A 14,097-nucleotide genomic window follows, 5' to 3' on the forward strand; every position below is an offset into this window, starting at 1 on the left:
TTGTGTGTTCCATAGGGACGTTGAGGCTACAGCAGGCTTCGCGCCACTAAGTTGGACAAAATAGTGCTGCCTCAGCGCCCACCATTACTTAGCATAACAAACAACAAAATAAGGCAAATACAGCACCTGCACTGAGGTAAAGCAGCTCCCATGCTCAGTACCCCCCCCCCCCCCCCCTATATTGTGGAGCAGGTAAATGTATTACAATAATAAACGCCGCCCCAGAAATACAGTTGGAGAAGCATGTCCTGAAATACCTAGTAGCAGCATGTAATTTTAATGAACATTCTCTTGTGTTGCACTAGGGGTCCACTGTTAGCTTAATACGTTTCAAATATCACATCAACATACCTTACTTAGCAAAATACTCTAGCTAGCTAAAGACTAGGTGTTAGTCAGCATTGGAAGGGAAGCTTACAAAAACATAGCCAGAAAACTTAGCTCTGCAGCTAACAGCTGAGTTACTGTTGCTAATGTAAAGGTAGATGGCATCAAGTGTGTGTGTGTGAATACAAACGCTGTAACGCCAGTGTTGTACACTTCTTTGTTATTTGGATAACCGTTATGCTGTTGGTGTTATGACACGCTATATCCGCCTTTCCCCTCATTGAAATTATTAGTGTGTGAGTGTGGACCTCTGCAAACCAGGGTGATCAAAGGAGAATGGGCAAATTCAAAGCATCTTACAGCAATCAATTCCGCTTAAGGCCCCATAAAGTCTTGGGCTGGCCCTGTACAAATAGTTTGATTTAAAAAGACCAAAAAGGTCGAGGAGGACAGCCTTTAAGAGAGAAAACGATTCCCCATTGATCTGTCACATCAGAATTTTGATTTGGGGCACGAAAGTCTTGACATTTTAGTGAGAATGTCGCCCGGTAGACCACATAGTAATAGGCAGCAGCCATGTCTTCACGTCATGTCACAAAGTTAATAATTTTACAGTATTACAGTCAAATAAAAAACGCGATATGGGAAGCTTTCAAGGGAATTCTTAGCCTGGCTGCCAGCCCAACTTCTCCCCGCCCCAAAAACATTTGGTCGGGAAGTTGGGTCTGGAGGGTCTGGTATTGTAGCCTGGTCCTAACCAGACCCTCGTACATTTCATTTGTACAGAGGGTCTGGGATATCTCGATTGACAAACGTTAACTTCCTTGAAGGCGGGTCCTCTGTTGAAGTTTAAAACTATTGGATCCGCCCAGAGCCACTCTGATTTGCCATAACCAATCGCAAGCGTTCGCCTTGCCAACTCCTTCACCACTACTGTAACGGAGCTAGCTGCCGTAGCTGGAAAATCAAACTTTTCCCGAACCCCGTGGGGAGGAGGGCCACAACATCATGGCCACCAACAAAACTCAGCAAGGAATGTTCTTGCTCCGGCTTTAACCTATATTCGGCAGCGTTGCCACAACCGCAGAATAGTTTCGCTCGCATCTTTCTCCGCCGCCATTACTGAACTACTCAAACAAGTGCACAACATTAACGTCATCGTTCTCAGCCACTCCCTCTGTTCGCTGATTGGACCTACAAAAAATGTGTTTCTGGAAACCGACTTCAAAGCCGATATCCCAGACCTAGTACAGACGCAAAATCCAAATTGAGCGGAAGTACGTAGGAGGGCAGAGCCAGGCTACTGGTATTGGGGACCAACTACAGAAAACCAGAATCTGGGCGGACCAATGAAATTGCAGATAATCAACAGTAACGTAATCAACAACGTCACGAAAGAGCGCTTGGGTTGAATTCGTTTTCAACAAACAACATATTACGCTGCTCTGATTGGTTGTAGGTCTATCCAATTGAGCGAAGAGGCATTTGTTTTCCAGGCTCGTTTGAAACATGCCCCGTAGTCAAAGCCCAACGGAGAGTTCCCAAACTCATATTCTGACTAGAATTATGAGTATGACAACGTCAGGCTAGGGAATTCTGCTTTTTGCACCTAAAATACAAACGTGAGCAAAGGCAGCAATCGCTATCGAATCAACAGACGTGCAATTTACTGTAGCTAGCAGGGGAAGAATACAAACAACGAAAATCACCAGTTAACTTAATTTAAATTAGAAGGAACTATAGACTAATACAATAATTAAGGGATGATGCCTGACGAGGTGTCCAATAGCACCTGATAATGGACGATGCGGAGGCGTGAACCGTCCAACGCGCAGCGGAGCTGGCTAGTCTTGTTGTTAAACATACTGTCAATTTATAATAACTGTCTGGAAAAAATGTCAACTTTGATGCGACCATCTCACATCCATTTGCTATGCTATTCAACTCGCTCCACAGGCTGCGGCCATAGGCTACAGTAGGCTATATGGCCGATATTGTTCGTGAAAATCTTGATATTGATTTTGGGACAGTGACATGGCTGGTTAGCTAGCAAATCTTATTGTCAAACATACTGTAAAATTATATTTACTGTTTGTCAACCGTACACAATGTTATTGCCTTTGAATCCTGCTAGCATAACGTTAGTTTTTGGGCTAATAGCGCAGCCAAGAGAAAGTCGGGGTTGGTTCTATGAGCTGAGCAGACTAGAAACATCAGAGTCGGCTAAAGTAGAAAAACGTTAGATTTCTATTGCAAAATGCCTTAAAACATAAATTAATGTTTGTAAAAAAAATCGTTGGCAAGTGACCATGGTATAAGCGGTGGTGTCCAATATCACAAGGCATCACAATGGTGACGCTGCGCATCGGACGGTTCATGCCTCCGCATCGTCCATTATCAGGTGATATTGGACACCTCGTCGGGCATTATCCCTTACTAAATGAACTGACAACATAACTTATATGATTTACAGTTTCCAAGGACGCACACAAGCAATCTCAACTGCGGTGTGAAGCGTGTGTCCTTGCTATTCTCCGACATGCACTCTAACAATTACTGCTGATAGACGTCCAATACATTTGTCCAGCCCTATTTCTGATACCGTGGCCGCAGAAATTTAGCCGTGGCTGCCTCACCATCCAGGTGAAGTTGCAAATATTGGTTTCTATGATGTTCAATTAATCATCTTTACCACAAATATATATTTCCTTTATATGTATAGTAGGGCCTATAAAGCAAATAGGCCGGTGGAATTATTTCATAAACTTCAAACCGGCACAGACTAACTACAGTACCAGAATAGATGTTTCTGGAATATTTAATTAGCTCTAAACATGCTAGGCAAGCTTAATCAATCCCAGATCCAGTCATTAGGAAGGATTTGAACCCAGGTATAACAATGTGTTAAAAGGTTGTCAATATCCAAGGCACAGCTGTGACAGCCAGACTCATTGGTGAGGTGAGACTGTGTCACCTCACCAATGAATGTCTAAGAATAAAAAAAGTTAGGCCAGTTATCAAAGCATGGCGCCATCATGACAGGAGACCTACACAAGGGAAATGGAGAGATGGATAGATGAAAGGGGAGAGGAAAGATGGAGCAATGGAGAGATGAGGAAAGAGGGAAGAGAGATGAGAGGGACAGGAAGGGGCAAGAAAGGTGACGAGTCACTGAGACTGAAAGCCCTGGATCTCCACTGTCAGTTCTCCTTCCCTCTCTTCCTCCTCCTCGCTCTGTCATCCTTCTTCTCCTCCTTCTGTGTACCTTCCCTCTTTTTCTCCTTATTTCCATTTATTTCTCTCGTTCACTGCTTTCTCTCTGATCCCCCTCCTTTTCTCCCTTCCCTTTTTTTCCTATCTTTTCACTCTCTTCCTGTTCTCTTTTTCCTCTTTCTTTCATATTCACTTTGCTTTCTCTTAGGGCCTCACTCACTCTCCCACTTCCATCCCTGTACACTTTTCTCTCCCTCCTCCATTGCAAAAACCCCTCACTCAGCAGAAAAAGGCTAGTGGTGAATAACGATATGACAGTATGCTGTGCGAGGGGAAATTTCCTTCAGTAATCTAGAGAGCGAGTGGAGAAAAAAAATGAAATCAATGGCGTTTTGCATGACAGAGAGGTCTGGTCTGGAGTCAGAAGCGAGAGGTGGCTCAGGTTGGTGAAGGAGAGGATCTGATTATCACTGAAGCTTTGATAATCACTAAAGTTTAGGTCAGGGGTGTCAAACTCATTTCGCATCGTGGGCCACATACGGCCTAGGGAGATGTCAAGTGGGCCGGACCATTAAAATTATACCATACTCTGCTATAAATAACCAAAATATCATGTCTTTCTTCTGTGTTATCTAATTTAATTGATATAAAGACCATATCGTATAAAGTCCGTCCAACCGCTTTAACAAGTAATGATCTCTTTGGTGGTGTAGTTGGTTAAAGCGTTGTACGGTTACATATTGTTAATGCGAATCTGGGATCCCAAGTTCGCGCCCCAGTCCAGTGAATCTCGTACGATATTCTTTAACTTTTACTGTGAGAAAATGACATAATTCTAAAGGCCTACGGATGTATCACAACATTTTAATGTGTGAGCACTAATATCATATCAAAATGAACACATGTAGCCTTAATTAAATATTGAATAACGTAGGGTAGTCTACCGTCGGAGACAACCACTACCCCTCATTCAGCCAGTTTAAACGGCTGCTAGATGACGCTGTTCATTTTCAAAGCGCCGATAGTTTGGCTCTTTGGGCCGGCACAATCCGGAAGAAACCACCAAAGCTTCACAAGGCATCGTTCGCCCATCCCTAGTAGAGACCAAGGTATTAATTGATACCGTCTGCTGTTTTCAGTCTGTCTCAGTGATGCGGCTTGTCTTCTACTCTGATGGAAAGAGTGCGCCCCTTAGCGGATAATCCATGAATTACAGCGATTTAAAAATATTAATTCCATGTCTTTTATGCATTTTTTCCACTTTCAAATTATCCTGCGGGCCTGATCGAACCTCCTTGGGGGCCGGTTCCGGCCCGCGGGCCGTATGTTTGACACCCCTGGTTTAGGTAATCACTGGAGTTTGGTTATAGTTAAAGTTCACCCTCAGCGATGGGGGGGGGGGGTTAAAAATACATTTTAAAAAGCCCCTCTCCACACTCTTTCTCCCTCCATTGCACCCAAATCTCTTAAATTATGGGATGATCATCAAGCCTCTGTGTGATTGCTTGAGCAGAGACGCCCCCGCCCCCCCTCCTCCCACCTCAGTATTAATCTGTAGAAGCCGGGTTTTACTAAATTGAGAAATTGAGTACAGCCACAGTGGTTTGGGATACAGAGGATAAATCTTTTTCCTGCAGTTGCCCCGTTGCTTTCATCGTCTTGTAAACATTCTTCAACTTTTGCTGTTTTTGTTTCCTTCTCTCTACCTTTTGTCTATCTATGGCATGTGGATACTTCAATTAATGCTCCTAAAGTAAACCTTCTAGTCTGAAAAGAACAAAGACAGTGTATGGAACCATGTCAACTAACACCAAAGTGGAATAACAAATTAATATTAGCTATATGTTAATGTTTTAGGAGGGGCTCAGGGATCATTTAGGTGTCATTAAAGGAAGTTTCAACCAGTATGTCCTCTGTTTGTTGGATTCCAAGGTCTACACAAACATTCTTGATGCCTTTCCATTTAATCTCCGCACTATCTTCTGATCCTTCTATCTTTATATGCTGTTAATCATATTCATTATGTATGAACATATCAATGCATGTATACCTACCTGTATACATCTCAATGTTCTATTGGCAAGATACTGGATTTTCGCCAAAGGACACTCACTTAACACTCACGGCACACCACGCCAAGTCTGAAGTGTGCCTTTCAGAAACGATGGAAAATAAATTTACTGCCTAAATTACTTTAGATGAATGGTACTCACCATGCAACTGTATGGCTATGGGACTCCGGAGGTGTGTAAATGTACAAATATTGCGAGTATTCCTTTTTCTTACAATTTTTGTTCCTTCTTCTCCGAGGATTTGCAAATGGACTATGAAGATGTATCTCCCAAAAGTTCCATCTTGGGTGGAAATAAGTAAGTGACACTGTTCCCACGCCCAGCTGTACGCTATAGTGCAATTATAGAGTGTTGAAACTCCTTTGTTTTTTTCCCCACATTTTGGGTTTTCATTTTTGTATAAAGTTGCAAAAATGTCCAAAACTTTTTTTGCCTTGTTGTTGTGGGTAGATGGGCCATTGCACTGAATGGGTGACGTTTCTATCCCCAGGACATTATATGCAGAAAAAAGCACAAAAATTTACTCTAAAATGCATTTGATTATCAAGCAAAGTGTCCTGCACATTCAGCTAAATGCATGATTAAAAACATTAATAAAAACTACATAGAACACAATAAAACTACTACACCACTACTACAAGGAAAGCACCAGACTTTCTTTTTTAAAACTTTTTTTAATAATATATAAATACACCTGTCATTCTCAGTGCTCTATTTTACTCAGGACTCAGGGTAACTATGAAAACTAGTGATACGTTGACAGATTTGTCTTCCTTAATGGTTTAGCTTTTTGAATGACAACTTCAAGCTAGCATCAATGACTCAATGAGTCACAATCCTCTCAAGTACCGTTTCTGTAAAGAATTGAGTTTCTTAGTCAGTGTGTCCGTTTATTCCAAATCATTATTGATTGGGATCTCTGACTCGGTTATCCCTGAAAAAGTGAAGCCTTCTCACTGCTAAGAGTGGGAGGGTGTTTGTATATGTTTGTATATGAGGACGGATGGGTGTGTCTGTTGTGACTGCAAGATGGGAGGAGATAAAGAGGACAAAAGAGAGAATACCATGTGACAACCTCATCTTCATAGGCTTACTCACAGACATTTCAACCCCTTGTGTCTGTGTATATACATTTATAACCAATAATCTAATAATATACACTTGTGCGTTAATACTAAAAAAGCATGCAACTGTTGGGAACTGGAAAATAAAATAGACCTTTCACACACACACACCTCGCACATCCACACCAAACTCACACACGCAGACTGGCAAACATCCACACCAGAGCAGGAACCGAAAGTACTCCATCAGATGGAATGCCAAACGAGCGAGACGGGCAGGAGGCTGGCTAACTAAACCCTGGAAAGCCAGAGGCTCCCAACAGAGAGCGACAGGTACTCAAGATGGATTTACCATACAACCACTCATTGGGCCAGTGTCATAGTAGTCTGACAGATGGATGGGCGGGTGGGTGGGTGGGTGGGTGGGTGGAAGGATGAAGGCTTACATGATATGAAATGAGAGTCCAAGCTTGTATGTGTATCAATAACATTGTATGATGGATCATTGCACATAAAACACATTTTCCCCCATCAAAGGACAGTGTATTTTTCCATGAGAGAAAGGAAAGGAACAAGTCTCCCAGCAGTCAGATGGCTGAGCGGTTAGGGAATTGGGCTATTAATCAGAAGGTTTTTAGTTCAATTCCCGGCCGTGCCAAATGACGATGTGTCCTTGGGCAAGGCACTTCACTAGCCTCAGGGAGAATGCCCCTGTACTTACTGTAAGTCGCGCTAGATAAGAGCGTCTGCTAAATGTAAAATGGAAATACAGCACTGGATATTTTTGCATAGAGTGCCGTTTTGGTCCCTGATAGGAATTGGTTGTTGTTGATGTTTTTCTGCTCTTTCCACCAATTGAAATCTTTCACCAAGGGCAAAACCATAAAACATATATTGTTTTGTTCTACATTTTATTTTTTTTATTTTTTTTACAGCTCCGCCACGATCACGTGTGATTTGCTTGTGGAAATTGCACTCTCCCCCGCATTGTTGAATTATTAACAACCAAAACACATAGAAATGTGGCTTTCGAGGAGGAGAGCGACACATAGAAGTTCTTTGACCAACAAGAAAACCCAGAGTTTCTTCTGAAATGTTAAAGCTGAGGCACTTGAGTTACAGTGCTTCAGTTTTGTTTAGTTTTTTTAAATGCTTGGGGAAAGAAAAAAATCAACCCTTGAATGCTTTATATCCATCATGTCTCTCCACTTGAAGTTTATATAAGCTTCCTAGTTTACTAGTATTTTGTAAATTGTTTTTCTCCACCCTCTTTCCAGGCATTTAGTTGTTGTCCAAACACGAGTTTCTGATCTCTAATTATCTCATTGACAGGAGTCTTTTGAAATCGGTTGAAGAGGAGCTAAACCAAAGGTAGGCTCTATTCCTTTGGTCCTTCTCTTAATCATAGCCCTTTAACTTTTCCTGTGTCTCCCTATCTATATATATTTCTGTGTCTCCTTTTTGCTCTTATCTATCTTCTTTGTCCTTCTCTCTCTCGTCCTCCATGCCACTCCTCTTTCCTCTCACCTCCTCTCAGAGCGGCTTCTAGCGCTGCTCAATATTTGATGTGACCTAACCCCTCCGACGCCGCGCTTGTCCGGGTGAAATGGAGGAGTAATTTGCTTAGAACCACTACTGTGGACACAGCTGGGGAGTCTCTCCTTTCCCTTATCATCCCCCCTCCTTTCCTATCCTCTTCCTTCCTCTCTTGTTTTCTCCTCTCCCAGCCTCTCTTCTCGCCTCCTCTCGTCTGGTAGAGGTATTAAAGCCATATGCCTTGTTACGGCTCACGGTAAAACGGTGTTTGCCATTGTTTCAGGCTTGAACTAGCTGCTCTGCACATCTATTATTTCGCTGGTTCCGAGGTTAAGGTACGGGCAATCAAGCGCTCGGCACAAACAGACTTAAGTTGTTTTCTTGACCTGCTTTTGGTTCCGGATGCATTCAGGGTTCATACTTTCAACTCTAAAAGACTCAAATATCTGAGCCCCCCCGCCACGCCCCATTATAAAAATAAATAAATGCTAGTTTGTCTCAAAAGAAGGCTTTGACTACCTACAAATGCAGGTGTCCCCAAACATCATAACCACCTCACTGTACTTCTTAAAAAGCCAGTAAAGAGCTCTGTAAGTGACTGCTGTGTTACTATTCATATTTCTCAGTTGTACTAAAATACAAGGTTACCCACCTCTCAGAGGTAGAAACTAAAACAATAATGGAACAATCCCACTCTCGCAGACCCTGTTGGTTACGGTCGTTAAATCAATGAACTCTCCCTTTCAAGCAAAGTAAGCCAAGACATGCTTCCTCTTCCTTTTCCTCAGGGGACACGAGACTCACTTAGAAGACGAAGAGGATGATGATGGCGGCAACGACGCAGATTCCGTGAATGGGGATGACGCCGATAACGAAGATGAAGATGAAACGCTACAGTAAGTCTACTTACATAATACGTTTGGAGGGCTGGCTCATATACAGCTCTCGAAAGATCTACGAATCTACAGTTTTGAGAAACTGCTGGAAACTGCCACTGTGATTCTATTGCTATGCAACAAATGTTTGGTTAAAGTTATGGTTAGTGGATGTAGTTTAACATTATATTTTGTTAAGAAATCTTCTTTAGGTGAATGCTGTGTAAAAGCATATATATATATATATATATATTTTTGTACACAAATTTGTTTTTAACCATAAACGGCGACCTTATTGTAATGTCACTGTCGATGTCCAAAACAATTATCTTTTCACAGAAGCTACAGGAGGCCAATGTGAAATCTGAACATACTTTACATGTTTGTTTGTCATTCCAAATCCATACCTAGCAGTGTCAAGGAATTCCATTGCCCTAGATTCTCTGACCCCATTCCTTTTCAAGTAAAAAAATGACTAGAATACAAAAATCGATCTAAACCCTGTCGTCTGTTCCCCTCTGCCCCAGTCACATACCAAACTCCCTCTTCCAGATATTCTTTACTTTTTTTCTGTACTTAACAACAAACATAAATTTATTACGATTTAGGCTGCATACGTAGTCTTCGTTTGCACCAACATGAAAATGCTCCAGAGGAAATTATTCCTGGTAGGCATTCAAATTTTACCTGTGTTGTCATATTTGGAAAATAAAAGGCAGTCTCTTCAACTGATGTTACCTTTCAACTACACACACTGATCAGTCTGTCTTTTATTCTACCTTTCCACATCAGGAATTCTATTGCATGCATTTTTCTTTCTTAGCATTTTGACACTATTTCGTAGTATTTTTTTGAGGGAAAGAAATGCTCTTTTTATTGTCCAGCAAGCTTATCTGTGAAAACAGGCCTATTCAGCCTGAACAGTCACTAGCACTCACATGTATACATTTTCTCTGTCTTCATTGCTTGCCATCAATTAGCACAAAAGTATTTGGGACAACAAGTGTATTTTTTTGTTTCCTAAAATACACCTTTACTTTCACCCTCTCAGCTCTAAGGGCTCAACCATGCGACCCAAAGTGCCTCCACCGCCTCCTCCAACCAAGGTAGGTTTGCCATCAACTTATCACTTTATAAATGTTTTCCAAACAAATTTGCTAAAAAGCAAATTTTACATTTAAAAGCAGTGGGATTTTATTTTTTTACCGTACATCACACTGTCAGTACCTAATTATACCTCAATTCAATAATGGTATCTTGACCACTTAGCCTGATGTTCTTCTTCAATGGTGTATCTTGCTCTCAGGAAAAGGCCATTCCCACCCCACTAGAAGACTCCCCAACCCACCAGGGTTCCCCCAGTGACCATGACAACCACCAAGGGACCATAAAGCGTTGCCCCATGTCGGAAAGCCCTGCCCGGTCAGCCACACATGGCCCTCCCAGACCGCCGCCCCCCAAACTCCCCCCACACAAGCTCAGCAGCTTAGGTAGGTGCTGAGTTTGCTCTGAAGCAGAAATGTGTGCTTCTAATTAAACCTGAGAGATAAAGGGCCTTCAAGCTGAGGACACACACAAAAAAATCAAATGAATACATTAAGATATTTGTTTGAATTATCCCTACAAACTGAATTACTCAGGTTCATTCTGTGTAACAGTCTAGTTTGGGGGAAAGGGTACATTTTTCTGTAAATGTAATTCAATCTGGGTCAGTGCAGTCAACCATGAATGCCTTTGGCACAATTAATTTTCTTAATGCTTCGCTCAAAAGCCAGTGCAAAGGTGCTTTCTAACTTCGTCATTTGAACTTATAAAAAGTTAACAAAAATACATTTTTACAAGAACTTCCCGATCCCGTCCCCTGATTCTTTCGTTTCAAAACAACCCTCTTTCCCCCCTTGCACACACACACACATACCAACAAGTTAATTGTGTCAGTCTTTTCCGAAGGCATCAACCGATCGCACCTCCTGCACACAAGCGTTTTGTGAGGCTATTTATAGTCCGGGGGACAGCGGTTGTTTAGGCATGCAATAATGTCACACACCCACTCTATCACATCATAAGTCACCATGTACAGCAGCCCTGGGCTGTACAACTTTTAATATTGGCTACAGTAGCTAGTCTAACGTTTCTGTATTAGTTTCAGGGTTGACAGACTTCATTTGATTGCTATCACAGGTTAAAAATTTCGAAAGAATATTAAAGAAAATTTAGTCTCAGACCAATGCATTCTATTTGAAATTCTGCGGGTTTTCGTCGGAATTCTGCGCTTAAGAATTACGTTTGGGCCTGCTAATATCCCACTGTATGTGAATGCAGCACTAGACGACTCCAACCACCCTTCCCACTGCGCCGAGACCAAGGTGAAATCAATCAATTCAAAAGTCAACAAGCATTCATATTCGTATCTCCGTTAAGGCTCCGTGTCATATTTAGGGACCGGGGTAAAAGAGTAGACAGTCTGAATGCCGAAAAACCTAGCATACATTTGAATACACACAATTTTCAGTGTTTCTTCAATATCTTTGTCAAAATCGACCATACAAACTTCAAACTTGTTACACATTCTTCTACTACTAGCTGACCAAGTTGTCCAACCTTTGGTTTGGTGATACAGTTTATTATTGATAAACCAATAGCCAATTAATCAACTAAAACACTTTTGAAACACATTTACAGTGTTTCCTCAATATCTTTGATTTAAGGCTTTAATAATGTGCCATAATAATGTAGCCTAATGTTTTTGGGTTAAAATGTCTTTATTTGGGGGCATTCCAAATAAACATTGATTCCAAATAAACATTGATTAATAATATGACTGCAATTAAATCAGCATATATACTTCTGCCACGGGGGTGCCACCCCTCAAAATCTCCTGCCACCCTCTTGCCACCCCATGAATATTTTTATAGATCCGCCCCTGTCGACATTTCTTACGTGTGTTTCCCAAACATGCTCGTAAGGAGTTGGGTAATCTATGCGCTTTCAATAGCTACGAATTTTCAAGAGACACTTTAGCTACGATGTCTTTGGGAACGGCCCGTAAAACTAAGATTCGTTGTACGATGGATTCTATGATCAATTGAGGCTTACGACGCTTTCGGGAAACGCAGCCCTGGTCATTATCACTTCCACCCAGGGCCGCCCATAAGGGGGGAAAGCTTTCTGGGGCCCAGCGGTGGTGGGGCGTCCTAAATATTTTAAGAAATTATAACCAATTTAATTTTGAACTAAAATACTCACCATTACTTTAAAAAAGCAAACATAAACATTGTATTGTTGCTTTAGTCAAATGTAGCCTGTTTAATAATGAACCCCCCCCCATCTATCCTAAAAATGGTATGAGTCGTTTTTTGTTTAGCAATGTAATTTATTAATCTAAGGTTAAGCTAATACTAATGTCAGAGTAGACTACATTTCGTTGCTATGACAGGACCTGTTCAGAAATCGGGATATCAGAAACGAAAAGAGAAAAAAAGGAGAGCGCTAGCAAGGGCATTACCCCCAAATAAAAGTAATTTAGAAAAAATTCCAGTCAACTTCGAAAGATGCTCCCAGCCAGGCTGCAGAGACGAGCAGAGCAGCAGTAGCCACGATGCTAGCCAAGAGGAAGCTAGTTTGAGCAAAGCTGACACTGAGAAAGTGCATGTTCTGCATTGCTCGTATTGCTCTGAGGATATTCTGCACTTTACCTTAACCACTTAACTGTGGCAGGAGGAGAAACATCCTTAAGTAAACTCAAAATCATAAAAATGACTTGCGCTCCACAATGAGCCAGGAGAGGCTCAATCACAATACTTGCCATTGAGTGTGAAATGGCTAAACAAATTGACTTCAAATACATTATAAAAGACTTTGCATCCAGAAAGACAAGGAAGATGGCTGTATAATAGGCAAAGATGAAGGCAGGTAAATAGTATTTTATACTACAAAATGTGGTGTGAGTGTAGCAGATCTGTGTGTCAAATTTAAGCAATAAGCCCCAAGAGGCCGTGGTTTACGCTGATTTTAGAACAGGTAAGGGGAGTTGTTAGGCACGACGCGAAGCGGGGCTTATTGCTTTTCTAAAACTGTTACTACAAATATTTTATATGGTTTCATCAATAAAAACAAATAGAAACAAAATAGTTTAATAATAAACCATCATTCTTCCGCTACTACAAAGTATAGTTCCTACATAAATCGTTGCCACGCAACAGCCAGGTGGACATCTTTGCTTGTAGGAATTTTCTTTACTCAACGTTGTCCTGAGGGCAGAAACGTTTGTGATTGGTTTAATCTGACAACCAATTGCGAGAGAGGAGAGAATTGCAGAGGCGGGGCCTCCATTTTCAATCTTCAGGCGGCATTTTCAGTTGCGCACAGCAAAGATCGGAACTGGTTATCATTTCAAAGCATTCATAAATTCAAAAAATGTGTAAGCTTTTAATACCTGCCAGTGCTATCAACATTACGTGTGCCCATACATGTTAACCATAAGCACTAGCTAGTCAAGCCATCAGGTGAGCTAGAAAGCTAAGCTTGCTAGTCAAGCTAATAATGTGAGCTAGAATGCTTAGCTAACTAGTCAAGCTAATCAGGTGAGCTAGAAAGCTTGTTAATGTACATTGCATTAAGCTTTACTGTATTTGTAAAAAAAAAAAACTATGGCTATTTAGGGCAGTGTAGTATAATTTATATATTTGGCTTTTCTTCATGGATGTTTAGTCTCATCTGGTCCCGGGGCAGAGGCCATGGTTTCCCGCAATTTTGTCTGAGTGAATCTCCTGGTCTCAGTGCAGGTTGTCTGAGGGCAGGTGAATCTCCTGGTCTCAGGGCAGGTTGTCTGAGGGCAGGTGAATCTCCTGGTCTCAGGGCAGGTTGTCTGAGGGCAGGTGAATCTCCTGGTCTCAGGGCAGGTTGTCTGAGGGCAGGTGAATCTCCTGGTCTCAGGGCAGGTTGTCTAAAGTTTGACTCCCTGCCCTGAGAACAGAAAAATACAACTTCTGCCCTGAGACCAGGAGATTC

General features: G+C 41.7%; 1 protein-coding gene across 2 annotated transcripts in view; it reads left to right on the forward strand.

The window, feature by feature from the left end:
- The window catches only part of map4k3a (mitogen-activated protein kinase kinase kinase kinase 3a), an 86,530-nt gene that overhangs the window by 60,042 nt on the left and 12,391 nt on the right, over nucleotides 1–14,097 (forward strand). For both annotated transcript variants that reach the window (XM_047043498.1, XM_047043499.1), the window contains 5 exons: nucleotides 5,851–5,909; nucleotides 8,009–8,047; nucleotides 9,001–9,108; nucleotides 10,139–10,193; nucleotides 10,394–10,577. In XM_047043498.1, the coding sequence (XP_046899454.1) occupies nucleotides 5,851–5,909; nucleotides 8,009–8,047; nucleotides 9,001–9,108; nucleotides 10,139–10,193; nucleotides 10,394–10,577 (445 nt within the window). The remainder of the gene's footprint in view (nucleotides 1–5,850; nucleotides 5,910–8,008; nucleotides 8,048–9,000; nucleotides 9,109–10,138; nucleotides 10,194–10,393; nucleotides 10,578–14,097) is intronic.

This window comes from Hypomesus transpacificus, chromosome 21 (genome assembly GCF_021917145.1).
Source record: "Hypomesus transpacificus isolate Combined female chromosome 21, fHypTra1, whole genome shotgun sequence".
Lineage (NCBI taxonomy): Eukaryota > Metazoa > Chordata > Actinopteri > Osmeriformes > Osmeridae > Hypomesus > Hypomesus transpacificus.